At 41.5% G+C, this 15,285-nt stretch overlaps 1 protein-coding gene across 1 annotated transcript; it reads right to left on the bottom strand.

The window, feature by feature from the left end:
- Positions 1-7,754: 7,754 nt before the first annotated feature.
- On the bottom strand, positions 7,755-14,616 carry TIFA (TRAF interacting protein with forkhead associated domain). The gene is made up of 2 exons (XM_052642328.1): positions 14,588-14,616; positions 7,755-8,336 (listed from the first exon to the last, which is right to left on the bottom strand). Exon 2 carries the CDS (start codon positions 8,310-8,312, stop codon positions 7,755-7,757), a length of 558 nt encoding a protein of 185 aa, XP_052498288.1. The 5' UTR covers positions 8,313-8,336; positions 14,588-14,616.
- Between the last annotated feature and the right edge of the window lie 669 nt (positions 14,617-15,285).

Here is a 15,285-nt window from a genome sequence, read left to right as displayed (position 1 = left end):
TCCTACAGTTACTGCATATCCTAGTATATCAATGTTCATTCAGTCTGAACAAAGGATATGATACATTAAAATAATCTTTCAGAATTTGGACACTTGAAGTTAGTATCAAAAGATATTTAAGAAAATATATATACTTAGGTTTTTCAGTTCCTTTTTTCTGTGCCACTATAAATGATTGTTGAATTTAGTCAATTGATATATTAAATTTCTAGCTGTCATTTTTTAAAATTCTATATTTCCAGTGAATGGTCTTCAAATATTTTACATGGAACATATTCTCTGTGCATGGTTTATTAAGAAAGGAAAACCTAAAAAAGGTAATACGGGTATTTCAAAGTAAATAAAATCCTTTCTGATATGAAAGAATCTCATTGATTTCATTAAGCTTTCCTTTGCCTTGTAATACAAGGTACTTTAATAGGATGGAACTAAGTAAATCAATGTATAACTGTATTTTATGATATACAGTTAACTTTTTTTGTTCTTAAGTTTATGTATCAACTTAAAAGACCAAGGATATGGCACATTCCTTATTGCTTGTCTTGATTTTGCTGAGGATTGAGTATGATTTTAGTAAGCAAACTTTTTTCAATTATTCCTCAGTTGTTTTTGTTTTTTTTTCTTGCAACAATGACAGTGCATGTTCTCAAAAATATAGGAAGGTCCAGATATAAATAGTAACTTAAAGTTCTTGCCGTACTTTAACAATCATGTGGCCCTTTCAATATTTGAACAGCTGGGCCATAACATCTATAGTTTTGTCTCCTTTTTTTAATCTTAGAAATAAATATGACACTTTAAATATGTAAATATATTAGGTAATGCTGTTATTTATGTCTCTTAACATAATTTAAGTTGTAGCTATGTCACTGAAAATATTTTAAAGATAATCTATATTCACATTGCCTGTGTTATGCTTTTTAAAGTTTGTATACATAAGATGTATATTTTTGGTTTGGCATAAGCTACTATTGTAATTTTTCTTGGCATTTTGTTCATAAAGAACTTTTTGAAGGAATGGTGACTTCTCAAAGATTGTGAATAAACACATTTTTACATTTAAAAATAATAAATTATTTGATTATTACTAGTTTTATACCATAAACATGCAACAATTTTGACTCCTGACAGAGCTATTTTATTGAAGACAAAAAGGAATGAATTAGTAAAGCAGGATGGAAATAAACTTGAAAATGTTTGTGTTTGAACTGCTAAGAAAAGGATATCAATTTTCTTGCTTTATATGTTTATAGAAAACACTAGAAATAACGTTTATTCAGCAAATATTAGAGAATCTACTATATCCGATAGGATGTTAGGGAGAGTGAATTTTACTTGATGTATAATAATAGGAAGCCACTAATTTTTGTAAGCCAGAGTGTGCAGGGATAAGATTTGCATCTTTGAAAAATTCCTCTGTGGGTGAATGTACGGTGCTCCCAGTGGCACATGGAGCGGCTTGGATTGATGATCGCTGTAGGAGTGCACAGGTAGACCAACAAGGTGTTTTCATTTTGAGATGTAACTGACACGGAGCACTGTATGAGTTTAAGGTATGCAGCATAATGATTTGACCTACATACCTCATGAAATGATTATCGCAATGAATTTAGTGAACATTTATCGTGTTATACATATAAAATTAAATAGGAAAAGGTTATTTTTCTTGTGATGAGAGCTCTTAGTATTTACTGTTTTAACTTTCATATATAACATACAGCAGCATTTATTTAATATATTTATCATGCTGTACATTACATCCCTAGTACTTATTTATCTTATAACTGAAAATTTGTACCTTTTGACTGCCTTCTTCCAACTCACCCTCACCTTCCCCTCCACTGCTGTTAATCATAAATCTGATCTGTTTTTTGTTGTTTTGTATTGTTTTTGAAGTATAATTGGCCTGCAACACTGTGAGTTCTGTTATACAACATAATGATTTGGTATTTCTATTACACATTCCAGAATGATCACCACAATAAGTCTGGTTATCATCTGTCACCATACAAAGATACTATTACATAGTTACTGACTATTCCCCACACTGGGCATTTCATACCCATTACTCATTAATTTTGCAACTGGAAGTTTTTACCTCATAATCTCTCTCACCTATTTCTGTACTCCCTTTACCTACCCCCCGCTTTGGGAACCAGTTGTTTATCCTCTATGTCTATGACAGTTTTTGTTACGTTTATTTGTTTTTTAGATTCTACATAAGTGAAATCACACAGTATTCGTCTTTCCCTGACTCACTTCCCTTAGCCATCATACCCTCTAGGTCCATCCATGTTGTTGCAAAAGGCAAGGCTTTGTCCTTTTTATGGTTGAGTGATACACATCTTCTTTATCCATTTACCTCCTGATGGGCGCTTTGGGTGCTTCCATCTCTCTGCTATTGTAAGTAATGCTGCAGTGAGCACCGGAGCACGTATATCCTTTCTAGCTAGTGTCTTTATTTTCTTCAGATAAGTATCCAGAGTAGCACTGCTGAATCTCATGGTAGTTCTGTTTTTAATTTTTTGAGTAATCTCCACACTGTTTTCTGTAGTGGCTGCACCAATTTACATCCCCACCAGAAGTGCACAAGGGTTCCCTCTTCTACATATCTATTCAGCTTGTTATTTCCTGTCTTTTTAATAATAGCCATTCTGACAGACGTGAGGTGATATCTTATTGTGGTTTTGATTTGCACTTCCCTAATGATTAGTGATGTTGAGCATCTTTTCATGTGCCCGTTGGCCCTCTGTATGTCGTCTTTGGAAAAACATCTTCAGATCCTCTGCCCATTAACTGTAGGGTGATGCAGTCAGCATGGGGCCCTTATGACCTTGCTCACTTTGCATATCCACATGGCAACACTCAACCATAGCCTGACACACATCTTTACAGAAAGCCCTATGATCCTCCCTGGAACGTGGCAAGACAGGCAGTCTTAGAGGAGCCACACGGGGCCATTTATCATCTGCCTCGTATCTTGTAGAAGGCTGCTGTGAGGCATTTTCTGATCCCACTTGCTGGCTCCAGTGTGGCATGGGATTTCCACATTGAGGTACAGTATGTAGGCTAATAAAACTGCTTGGTTGGAGTTTACAGTTGGCCCCTCAATAGCAGACCTACCCTCCACTTAAGGCATCTGTCATCTGGCTCCCCTGGTTCAGTGTCAGCTAGGGACATCCCTAGTCACCAGAGATGTGGGTCACTGACTCCACACTGGTCTTGCTTTTGCTGTCTGTGAGCAATAAACTCTCTAAATCTATTTGAGTTCATTGACTCCCTATTGGCCAAATCTGTGGAAGGATGACAACCAAACCTAGCAACTGCCGCCAACTCTTGACAATAACTTCTTGGTTTCTGACTTAAATGTAGTAGGAGGTACAGGTATGGGAAATGCAAGTTCTGTTTTGGAAAGTTAAATCTGAGGTATCTATAAAAAACAGAAATGAAGATGTCAAGTAGGTGATGGGGATATATGTCTGCAGCTTAGAGAATGGGTGCAAGTCTAGGAGTCAGTAGTAGGAGAAGGAAATGGCAACCCACTCCAGTGGAGAATCCCAGGGACAGAGGAGCCTAGTGGGCTGCCATCTATGGGGTCGCACCGAGTCGGACACGACTGAAGTGACTTAGCAGCAGCAGCAGCAGTAGGTGAATAGTAATGTAAGTCATTATTCCAGCTGAGATCCTCCTGAGGAAGCCGGCAGAGAAGCTCAGCTAAGTGCTGACCTTTAAAAGTCAGGGATAGAGAATGGGTCAGAAGCAGCAGATACGGGAGGAATTTGAGGAACCAAAGAACGATGTCACCAGAGTCAGAAAAAGGGAGGAGTCAGTGATATCAAATGTAACTTGGGCACTGAGAGAAAGGACGGCTACATCTGGTGGGTCTGGGGACAGGAATATTTGTTGCTTGTGATCATTTTTTCAAATGAAAGAATGGAAACTGGAAAGTATCTTGTAAGAGATGAAGAATAAAGAATGGTCAGTGTAGGCAATTTATTTGAAAAGTGAACTGTCAGAGCAAGAAACGGGGTAACTGGAGGGTATGTGGAGTTGTGTGAGGGTTCAGATGCTAGAACTGTTAAAATGATATAACCAGGAATTATGCCTGCTTTTATTCTTTTATCCAGTAATTGGAGAAATATGTCTTTTTAGTAGAGGTCCGAATTTTCATTTTACTTTACTTAAAGATGTCCTAATCATAATTTTAGAACACAGACATCTAAAAAAGACTGTATATCAAATATATTAATAGTGTTCTCCCATATTCATTTACTTGGTACCTCTGATTAATTATCTGGCAGGAAAGGAGGTCATGAACGAGTTCAGTATCAAACACAGATTTCCAGTATCTGACTCTTACATCCTCAGGAAGTATTAAAGCTGAAAATGAAATTAAATTGGAAAAATGATATTAAGTTTTTATGTGATTTTTAATATTACAAATTAAAGGAGTTCTTTCTGACACTCAGAAGTAAGCAGTACTCTCTGTAATAAATCTTTCATATGCAGCCGCTTGTGTTCAGTGCCCCTCATAATAACGTGTACCACATATAGCAGTGTGGTGAGGTCTCGCCGTACTTTAGTTCAGTTGATTTTCACAGAAGCCCTTCACAGGAGGCACTGTTTTAATCCCTGTTTTTTCAGAGGAGGAAACTGAAGCTCAGAGCTAATGACAGGTGACACAGGATATGGTAGCTAAACCCAAGCAGTGTGATTCAGAGCCCACACTCGGCACTACACATGCTTCCTTTCTGTAGAAATTAGAACAGAATTGTTTTTGAGGATTTTCTGAAGTTTGGAGGCTTTTTAACTATGAGACTAAGTCTGTCTGTCTTTGGATGACTGAAAGATTGTTTTGAGATATAAAAAATCATATTATTGTAAAAAGGCATTTTGACCTAAGGTGAAGTTCCACTATCGTCTTTTGGCCACGCTGTGTGGCTGGCGGGAATCTCACTTTCCTAACCAGGGACTGAACCGGTATCCTCAGCAGTGAAAGCAAGGAGTCCTAACCACTGGACAGCCAGGGAATTCCCACGCCATACCTTATCTTGACTATCTAACCTCAGAAGTTTCCTGTTTTAAAACGTTACAAAAAAAAAAAAAAGGAAAAAAAAAACAAAAAACGTTACCACCTTGGGCTTCCCTGGTGACTCAGTGGTAAGGAATCCACCTGCCAGTGCAGGAGACCAGGTTTGACCCCTGCTCTGGGAAGATTCCCATGTGCCGCAGGGCAACTAAGCCCGTGCACCCAACTACTGAGCCCATGTACCACAACTACTAAAGCCCACGCGCCCTAGAGCCCGGGCGCCACGTCAGGCCACCACAGTGAGAAGCTCGTGCCCTGCAACTAGAGTAGCTCCTGCTCACCTCAGCTAGAGAAAAAGGCCACTCAGCAACAAAGACCCAGCACAGCCAGGACTAAAACATTAAAAAAAAAATGTTGCTACCTTGATACAGACTCTTGAGAAGTGATTGTGCCAACACTATTAAGAAAGGTGTTGTAAGCAGTGCCAAGCTGGCTCAGCTCTAGTCCCTCAGTGGCCTTCAACCCACAACAAAATGTTGAAACCAGAAAGAGAACTAAAATTACTGCTTTCCTATTTTTTCACCAGTGTCGCTACCCTAAATGCATTGCTTAAAAAGATACCACTGGCCAAATAAATATTTTTATATAGGTTGGATAGCAGAAGGGTGAGTGAGTGGACTTAGGGACAATTTGTATCAACTAGAAGCCCAGGGAATTCCAGCCACAGCTTTTCAAGCACTCATCCTCCATCCTCACTTGAGATGGAAGATCTAATTGTTTCAATCAGGGTTCAGAGAGTAAAAGAGTAACCTCACCTGTTGTTTTAACATAACAATTACTGTAAGGAATTAAAGAGATGTTGGAGAACTGAAAAAGTTAAAAAGGGCCATTACATAGAAAGTGCAAGTCACTCAGTCGTGTCTGACTCTTTGAGACCCCATGGACTACACAGTCCCTGGAATTCTCCAGGTCAGAATACTGGCGTGGGTAGCCATTCTCTTCTCCAGGGGATATTCCCAACCCAGAGATCGAACTCAGATCCCCGGCATTGCAGGCAGATTCTTCACCAGCTGAACCACCAGGGAAGCCCAGATAACATAGAAGCAGCGACAAAGATATACACACAACGTATGTAATTATCGTTATCTCCTGGTAATAAAATACTCACTAATTTTTCTACAAGGCCTACTAATTAAATACTACACTCATGTTAGAGCATAAAAGTAATGCTTCCTCAGATCAGTCAATGCTGTAGATAGCAGAGACAGGATCTTCTAGAATGTAGTTATATAATCATATAGCATATGAGACTTCACCACTGGAAAGCCCCTCTTGTCATAAAGTTGCAGGTTCAAGAAGACACTGCCTTAACACTGGCACCAATTAATACACCCCTCTACTTAAAAAGCCCAAGAGAAAAATCACTTCCTGGGACAAATGAGCCCTTGAGAACTGAAAATGTTTCACAACTTAGCTGCAGTGCGTAGTATCAGACACCAATATTTTTGTTTGCCCTCACCCCCAAACCATGTCATACCTTACCTAGACTGTCTAACCTCAGACCCCAACCCACTGTGGCCATTTGTTGAGAAAATGCTTTTCCTTTGCACCTGATCACTGACTGGAGCAGCTGTGACTTAGCGTGGCCTGAGGAGAGTTGATCGGGAGAATGGGCATGTGCCCTAAGCTGACCCTTTTTCTTTGGACTGGAATTGAGAGTAAGGCTGTCTTCAGGTGGCTGATCAGTAACGTATAAAATCTGGGAGCCACTGTTGGCCACGTGCCGCCATGTGGAGGCAGGAACAGAGGGAACGGAGCCAGCATGCGCTGAGGGACACAGCGGGACGCATCTGAATTCACAGCCTTTGCCAGTGGCCTCCTGCGTTCCTCCCTTACAGACGTCGACAACAGTTCTTCCTTCAGAAAGAGTTCCAAAGAAAATGGTTAGAGAATTACACTCTGACTTTATTAGGTACATAGCTGTTGTTAAAATTTTGAATTCATGGAGTTAAAAACCCTGTAGTACATTTAAAAACTAAAAGTTAGTACACAAAATAATAATTCTAAACAGTGGTTCATTGGAATGTTTAAAGTATCAGTTTCAGATACTGAATATAGAAAAGGAGAACTGTATTCTTGGGAATAAACACTATAATTCTATAGATAAAAAACACAGAAAATCAAGGTATTATTGCTCAAATAAGTCTTCCCATATTAAAACCTCAGTGGCACACACACTAAAACACATGCCCTGTTCTAATACTCTGGTACTATAAATGCCAACAGGCTACAACACACATAATAATTTGCTTGTAGCCTTGACCTTGAAAACAAATGGCTGCTGTGAGATAACATGACCAAACCAAGAGACGATAACATACAAATCAAAATGAAACAATACAAAACATAGGAACAAAATCAGGCATAAAAAGAAAAGAACATAACCTTATTTTGAGAACACTGTTCCTTCATCACGAAGAATACACGTTGTACATTCATGCTCACATATATACACTTAAGAAAAATTCTTCATACATCCAACAATGCAATGGGTGACTCAATCAACTACTAACACAATTTGCAGACTTCAAACAATAATACCAGATCTCAAACTTAGCTTTAACAAATGACAGTAAAATACTATACTAAGAAACGTAGCAAGTGGAATGCCTATAAAACGAGTACAGACTTCTTCGTCCTTCATAATTCTCTTAGCTTTCAGCATTTACCACTCATTTTCACCCGCTTCCATGGGAGAATTGTTTTGAATGGAACAGGGTGAATAGCTGCCACACTCAGGTGTGGGCTTCTGGGGAAGCCACTTGTTTTCTTGCAGGAGTGGTCTTATCGACAAAAAAAACTGAATCTCAAAAAATTCTAATGACTCTCCATCTTCCTTCTCGACCAGGAACTGATAGTCGCCAAACCTAATCAGGCATTTGTCTGGAAGATCCATTTTATTTAGGTAGCCCAGCTCCTTGTCGTCCACAAGCAGATTGGTCTTCTTACTCATATTTTTAATTTCAAAAGAGACAACTGAACTATCAAACTTTTTAAACAGCTGTAGAGAAAACTGAACTCGAGAAACCTGTTTGTCCTGAAAGGTATAACGACAGGTGCTAGAATTTCGGCCAAATTTCACCACTTCGCTGGTGGGGAGTGTCTCTCGGTTACAAAACTTTATTGATTGGAATATTCCACTTCGCTGGTGGCCAGGATGGTAAAGAGTCATGTGGAGACTAGTTACTGTCTCTTCTGTGTCCACATCCTCAAAACTGGACATGATGAGCACCGGAATCTGACCTGCCTGCAACAATTAAATCAGCACATTAGTTCACCCCAGAGATCAGATTCTGAGATCTCGGATTCCAATATTTTGATGAAAAGCTTTCCAATAGGTAACTGATTTAGACTTCAAGAAAACAATACATAGGCAAGATGCTTTCATTTAACTAGTAGATATGTGAAATCTTCTACCAAGCCCCATATGCACTAGTGCATTCTATTTTCTTCTCTTTCATTTCCAATTTGACAGTAAGACCATAATCTGGACAATAACAAGGAATGATTATTGATAAAATGATTTAGTGGGGGGAAGCATATAGAAACTTCAGTTCCTTTCTCATTTAAATAGGATGACTTGGGCCCAGACCAAATAGAACAGCTGTTTGTACTTTAGAAAGAAAATCAGGAATAAAGAATCTCTTTGGGGATGGGAGGTGGGAGGAAGGTTCAAGCGGGAGGGGAAATATGTATACTGAGTCATGTTGATATATGGCAGAAACCAACACAACATGGTAAAGCAATTATCTTCCAATTAAAAATAAATGAATTTTTTTTAAAAAAAGAATCCCTTTGGTTTAAATCCTCAGGATATACATATAAGGAAAACCTACAGTTTACTAGCTAAATTAAAATTTAATGTATTATGAATTTTGTATTTTGGGTGGAACAATATGAATAACCGTCATACTCAGAGAAAGGCTTCTGTGATTTTTACTATGTATTGTCCTGACTAAAGAAATGTAGACGTTAGAAACAAGTAACTGCAACATTTGTCCTTTATATCCTGATTTAGATTTCTGGTAGGTAAAGGTAAAAATAGTAAGTGCTTTAAAAGTTTATTTTATCCTATAATTTTTTAATTTAAAAAATAATCAATTTCCACAAGGTAGTTCTAAATATCATAGTCTGTACTCATACTGGAGTTATTTGTTTTTGTCAGTGGCTCCTAATGACTGGACAGACAAACTGTCATTTACCCCAAGCAGCACAATCTAACTGTTCTTAATCACATCTCTCTAGAGTGCATGGCCCTGTGGTGACCTTCCCTCCACTTCACGGTATGCACCTTAAATAGTCAGTGGAGTAGTTTAAGCAGCAGTTAGTTACTAAAATCTGTGAAAGGTTTGACACAAAACTGCCATTTTAATTCGCTTTAAAAGAATTACATGTACATGATTTTAAAAATTCAAACACTTGAAAAGGATCTTTTTAAGTATCTTCCCTCTCTGACCTAATCATTTTTTTTCACTCTTTCAGAGCCAACTGAAAGTTGGTTTTATCCTTACAGAATTCTTTACACAACAAGCAAAACTTTGTTTTCAAAGACATACACATTTTCTACAAAGGAAAAATTTTCTTATACAAATAGGAACATACTGTATTTAGTTCTAGACCTTGCATTTTTTTCAGTTAATAATACAAGTGGGTGATTTTTTTCCATTTATCTCTACTTGTAAATATACCTCAATCTTAAACAGCTGCATAGAATTCCTTTAAACTGGTGTGGTAAATTACATCAGTAGATGGAATGATACTGAGTGCTCCCTGCATTCTTTAAATACTGTACAGTATTTACTGTGGGGTTTGGGGAGCAACAGCCTTAAGGTAATCTGTAGTTTTACTGGGTTTTGTCTGCCATCTATATTAGATATTGCTATCAAAATTATGCTTGCTAAACAGGAAAAAAACAGAATTTTTTTTTCCATGCTGTTTGCTTTTAAAGTACAGTCTTTTCTTCTGTTTTGCATAGTTGTACTGCTAAAAATCAAACTCAGTTTATTGACTTACTCAACAAATGATATAACAAAGCAAAATTTTTTATTGATTTAGAAATACATTTTTAATTTGCTTTCATAATAGGTTCTTTCTTGACATTATTATATCATATTGCCCTAGCCAATCAGACAACAAATGCCCAGCTATAAGCAGAAAAAGAGAAGAATACTCAAAATCTTGGGGCAAGGGTAATAAAAATTGCTATGAAACCAAAGGCAGCAAGAATTAACACACTGCGGGGAGAACTGGTTAATCACCATGATTTGAAAATACTTTAATTACAATCATAAAGTCATTATTCAAGAAGCAGACAGCTTAAAGGAGAATAATTATAACAAGTCATGAGATGATGCAATTAGTGGCTGACAAGAAAAGAATTTGCTGTTAAAAAGTAAAAAGCCTAAAAAGAGCAAGAATCTATCATCATGATCTCCGCCTTGTCTGGGCTACACTGCCATCACTCAAATTCATTCTTGGGCTTTGCACAATAACAGTTCCAAAAGGAGACTTGGATTTTAAAACACAGTATATTCTGGATATTGTCTTTTGGTAGCACCTAACTTTTGTTCTTGTGATCTTTGTATAACCTATTAGCTTAGAATTTAGCCTTTTGAGCAAATCCACCCTCAAGAAAATGTTGCCCTATACAGGCTCTTAATGCCTAGTTACCCAGGGCAGGTACATTATTCACTGCAGAGGAAAAATCTGACATTCTGGTTTATAAATTGAATCAATAAAGTGAATCAGTTCTCAGCTTTTGATGAACTTCTGGTTTCACAGCTGTGACCCTCCAACAATGAGGTAGACTGTGTTACCATCTGCTGCCCCTCACTACCAGACCTGTCCCTACTGGTTCTGCCCCTTTGCAAAAATGATCCTTCCCACTCCAGTGTCAACCATATTAAAGAAATGTGAATGGAAGTAACATGGAAGCTTATTTCCAAGGGTAGGTTTTAAAAACCACTATGTAGATGGACCTGTCTCTCCTCCTTCCATGTATGCCATGTCAGTGCCACGGAAGGAACAGCTAAGCATGGGGTCTCAAAGGCGAGGGCCAAAAACAACCATAGAGACTTATAATATGAGCAGCAAATCAACCCGCCTTCTAAGCAGTTACTGACCCATGATGTTCCCTAACATACGCACTCACCTTTCTTATGAATATATGAAATGATTACAGAGCCCAACAGTAACAAGACTGCCACTTACTGTATGCCTTTCATATGCCAGGCACAGTGCTAGCTCTTTATACATCAGTATCAGTTCAGTCACTCAGTCGTGTCTGACTCTTTGCGACCCCATGAACTGCAGCACCCCAGGCCTCCCTGTCCATCACCAACTCCCAGAGTCCACCCAAACCCCTGTCCATCGAGTCGGTGATGCCATCCAGCCATCTCATCCTCTGTCCTCCCCTTCTCCTCCTGCCCTCAATCTCTCCCAGCATCAGGATCTTTTCAAATGAGTCAGCTCTTCGCATCAGGTGGCCAAAGTATTGGAGTTTCAGCTTCAGCATCAGTCCTTCCAATGAACACCCAGGACTGATCTCTTTCGGGAGGGACTGGTTGGATCTTGCAGTCCAAAGGACTCTCAAGAGTCCTCCAACACCACAGTTCAAAAGCATCAATTCTTCGGTGCTCAGCTTTCTTCACCGTCCAACTCTCACATCCATACATGACCACTGGAAAAACCACAGCCTTGACTAGATGGACCTTTGTTGACAAAGTGATGTCTCTGCTTTTTAATATGCTGTCTAGGTCGGTCATAACTTTTCTTCCAAGGAGTAAGCGTCTTTTAATTTCATGGCTGCAGTCACCATCTGCAGCAATTTTGGAGCCCAGAAAAATAAAGTCTGACACTGTTTCCACTGTTTCCCCATCTATTTCCCATGAAGTGCTGGGCCCAGATGCCATGATCTTAGTTTTCTGAATGTTGAGCTTTAAGCCAACTTTTTCGCTCTTCTCTCACTTTCATCAAGAGGCCCTTTAGTTCTTCTTCACTTTCTGCCATAAGGGTGGTGTCATCTGCATATCTGAGGTTATTGATACTATCTGCTTTTCAAAATAACCCGCCAAAATCACGACGTCACAGATGAGGGAGCTAAGTCTCAGAGGGTTTAGCTAGGTAGCCCAGGTCACAAAGCCCTGCCAAAAGGAGGATTCAAACACAGGAGAAATGCACACTCTTGCCAACTACAAACATCACTACTCCGTCACCAGTTACTTCACAAACTATAGCAGCCAATCAACAGGGAAGAGGGCCACGGGTTGGGTGTGCCAGAACTGGCAAGACACCAGGAATCTAGTGTTCAGAAGAAAAATGCACTGTTACTGCCTCCTCATAGAAGAGGCTGTGAAGCACCAGATTACAGTGAGCATCAGTTATCCTTAAGCCTCATGTACGTATGTTGGCATGTCTCTAGTAATTATGGTGGCTGATTAGGGAGCTCCAAAGTTAGTGAACCATGGTCTCAGCCTTCAGGGAACTTAGAAACTAAGCTATTCATTAATTTCCAGAGCTGCAAGTTCCCTCTACAAAGTGACCTGAATCTCTGACATTTCAGAGTGGTCAGGAGAAAAAGACACTAACAAAAAAATCAAAATGATAAAATTGGTGGCTCGTTTAAATAATCGCTAGTGTGCAGGTGCTCAAAAGTAGCTTTTTCAAATCTATTTGGCCTAAGTTATCAAAGAAACCTAAGAACAAAGAGCTTAATAGTGAGGGAGCTTCGGGAACCTGGGGTAGGGGTGGAAAGGAGGTGTTCCACTGCACACTCTGTACCTGTGGGATTTTATACCATGTGCATCTAATATCTATTCAAACATATAACAAATATTTTCTTTACAAAGTCAGAAAGCATTAGTCACTCAGTCGTGTCTGACTCTTTGTTGACCCCATGGACTGTAGCCCACCAGGGTCCTCTGTCCACGGAATTCTCCAGGCAAGAATGCTGGAGTGGGTTGCCATGCCCCTCTCCAGGGGATCTTCCCCACCCAGGGATCAAACCTGGGTGGAGACCCAGGTTGATCTGCCCGCATTGCAGGTAGGTTCTTCACCATCTGAGCCAACTGGGAGGTCACAAACCACCTGATTTTTACGGAACTAAATGGAGTTGAGAGATTATTATCAAAGCTGGTAAACTATGTTCTCTGACATCAAAAAGCTGTAAAACACTGGAATGATGTGTGGCATACAGTAATACTTGTGTTAACAAATCAACACAATAACTCTGCTGACACTGAGCTAACAGGAAAGGAAGAGAAAACTTGGAAGCACAGCAAAAAACAGCACTGACCCTCTGCACCAGGTCATCATCCAGCAGTCTCGCTCTGAAGACAAGCGCAACGCTCAGCAGAATCAGCAGTTAAGCAACAGGTCTTGCTAAGAGAGTCGTAAAAACCAAAATCAGCGGGAGGAAAGGCTTAGTAAAGGCTCAGGTTTTTCTCCCCCCAGAGATGGCGTCTTTCTCCCACTCTGCCTGATTGGCTTGTTTCTAGCCAAAACTGCTGCGTCGGATGCCGCGTGGCAGCGGACTTCCGCTGCGAGGCTCAGTGTGTATTCAAGCTCCAAAAAATTTGAGAAATTCCTTTCAATCTGAAAGCTAGAGAAAGTCCCAGAAAACCACGGATTACGTTATTTTCCTAACAAAGCAGTCTGAACAATGGAGTGGGTTGAAGGAAATGACAACCCACTCCAGTTTTCTTGCCTGGAGAATCCCAGGGACGGGGGAGCCTGTTGGCCTGCCGTCTGTGGGGTCGCACAGAGTCGGACACGACTAAAGCGACTCAGCTGCAGCAGCAGCATACATATATGTATATATTTATGTACATTTATATATATTTATTGGAGAAGGAAATGGCAGTCCACTCCAGTGTTCTTGCCTGGAGAATCCCAGGGACGGGGGAGCCTGGTAGGCTGCAGTCCATGGGGTCGCTAAGAGTCGGACACGACTGGGCGACTTCACTTTCACTTTTCACTTTCATGCATTGGAGAAGGAAATGGCAACCCACTCCATTGTTCTCGCCTGGAGAATCCCTGGGACGGGGGAGCCTGTTGGGCTGCCGTCTATGGGATCGCACACAGTCGGACACGACTGAAGCGACTTAGCAGCAGCAGCAGCAGCAGCAAGCAGTCTGAAGCAAGGCAGGTATACCCGCAATCGCGCGGTGAGCTACACTTCATACATGGAATTATTTTCTATTTACTAAAGGGCGGGGGGACTTTGCAAAGCACAGAAAAGTACAAGGAACACGCATCCCAATAGTTCCTGTCAGTGCTCCTCCGCTCCATTTATAAATATTCCTCTATTTTGTAAAGCTAAAATCACGCCGTCAACAATCGCTCGAGCGTCTGCCCGCAGCCGAGCCAGCGGGAGGAGCAGGTGATGACTTTCCCTGCAACGCTCCTGGACAGAGCTTCTCTCTCCAGGCGATAAACAGACCCGATGTAGCCCCACTTCACCCCGCCCCCGCGCCCCCCAGACCGCCACCTGGCAGGTACCTTGGGGTTCGAGTGTCCGTGAACTTCGCTTCGCTTTCTCAGCGCCGCACCGGGTTAACGCGCGAGCCCGCGGAGGCCCGGGATCGCGGGACGCCGACCGCCACGCTCGCTCACCGCGCCGCCGCCGGGGAGGGCGCCCGCCCGCTGCGCCGCACCTACCGCGCAGGGGGCTTGGGGTTGGGGACGGGGAGACAGGGCCGAGGGGGAGAGGGACGCAGACGCGGCCCAGTCGGGGGCTACAGGGGCTACGGAAACTGCGGGCTCCAGGCCCGGCGCGCGCGGCGACTCCTTCCACCGGCCGGCCGAGTGCGCCCCTTCCCCGCAACCCTTAAGTAAACCGAAAGCGCCGAGGTTCCGGGAATCCGCCGGGCCGTCCGCCCACCCCGCCCCTGCTCCGCTCTGGCGCCTTCTGCGCGTCCCCAGCCGCCTTTTCAGACCAAATGCCCAGCCCCCAGGTCGGGTGTAAGGCGTAGTAAACCTGGCGGGGACCCCGCTTGCCAAACAAGGGCCCCTCCGAAGAGGATGTGAATTTTGAAAAGGGGACGCGATCACCGTAGCAGTAAGGGCGACTTTCTCCGGCACCCCTCCCCCACAAACACACTGCCAAGGGTGGGGAGAGAAGAGCTGAATTAACCTAGCAAGCAAGCCAGGTGCAGGGCCCGCATTATTCTTTTCTAATCTTCACAGTCGGGAGAGTA

The sequence above is a fragment of the Budorcas taxicolor genome, chromosome 6 (assembly GCF_023091745.1).
Source record: "Budorcas taxicolor isolate Tak-1 chromosome 6, Takin1.1, whole genome shotgun sequence".
Taxonomy (NCBI): domain Eukaryota; kingdom Metazoa; phylum Chordata; class Mammalia; order Artiodactyla; family Bovidae; genus Budorcas; species Budorcas taxicolor.
This window is presented reverse-complemented; position numbering and strand designations above follow the sequence as displayed.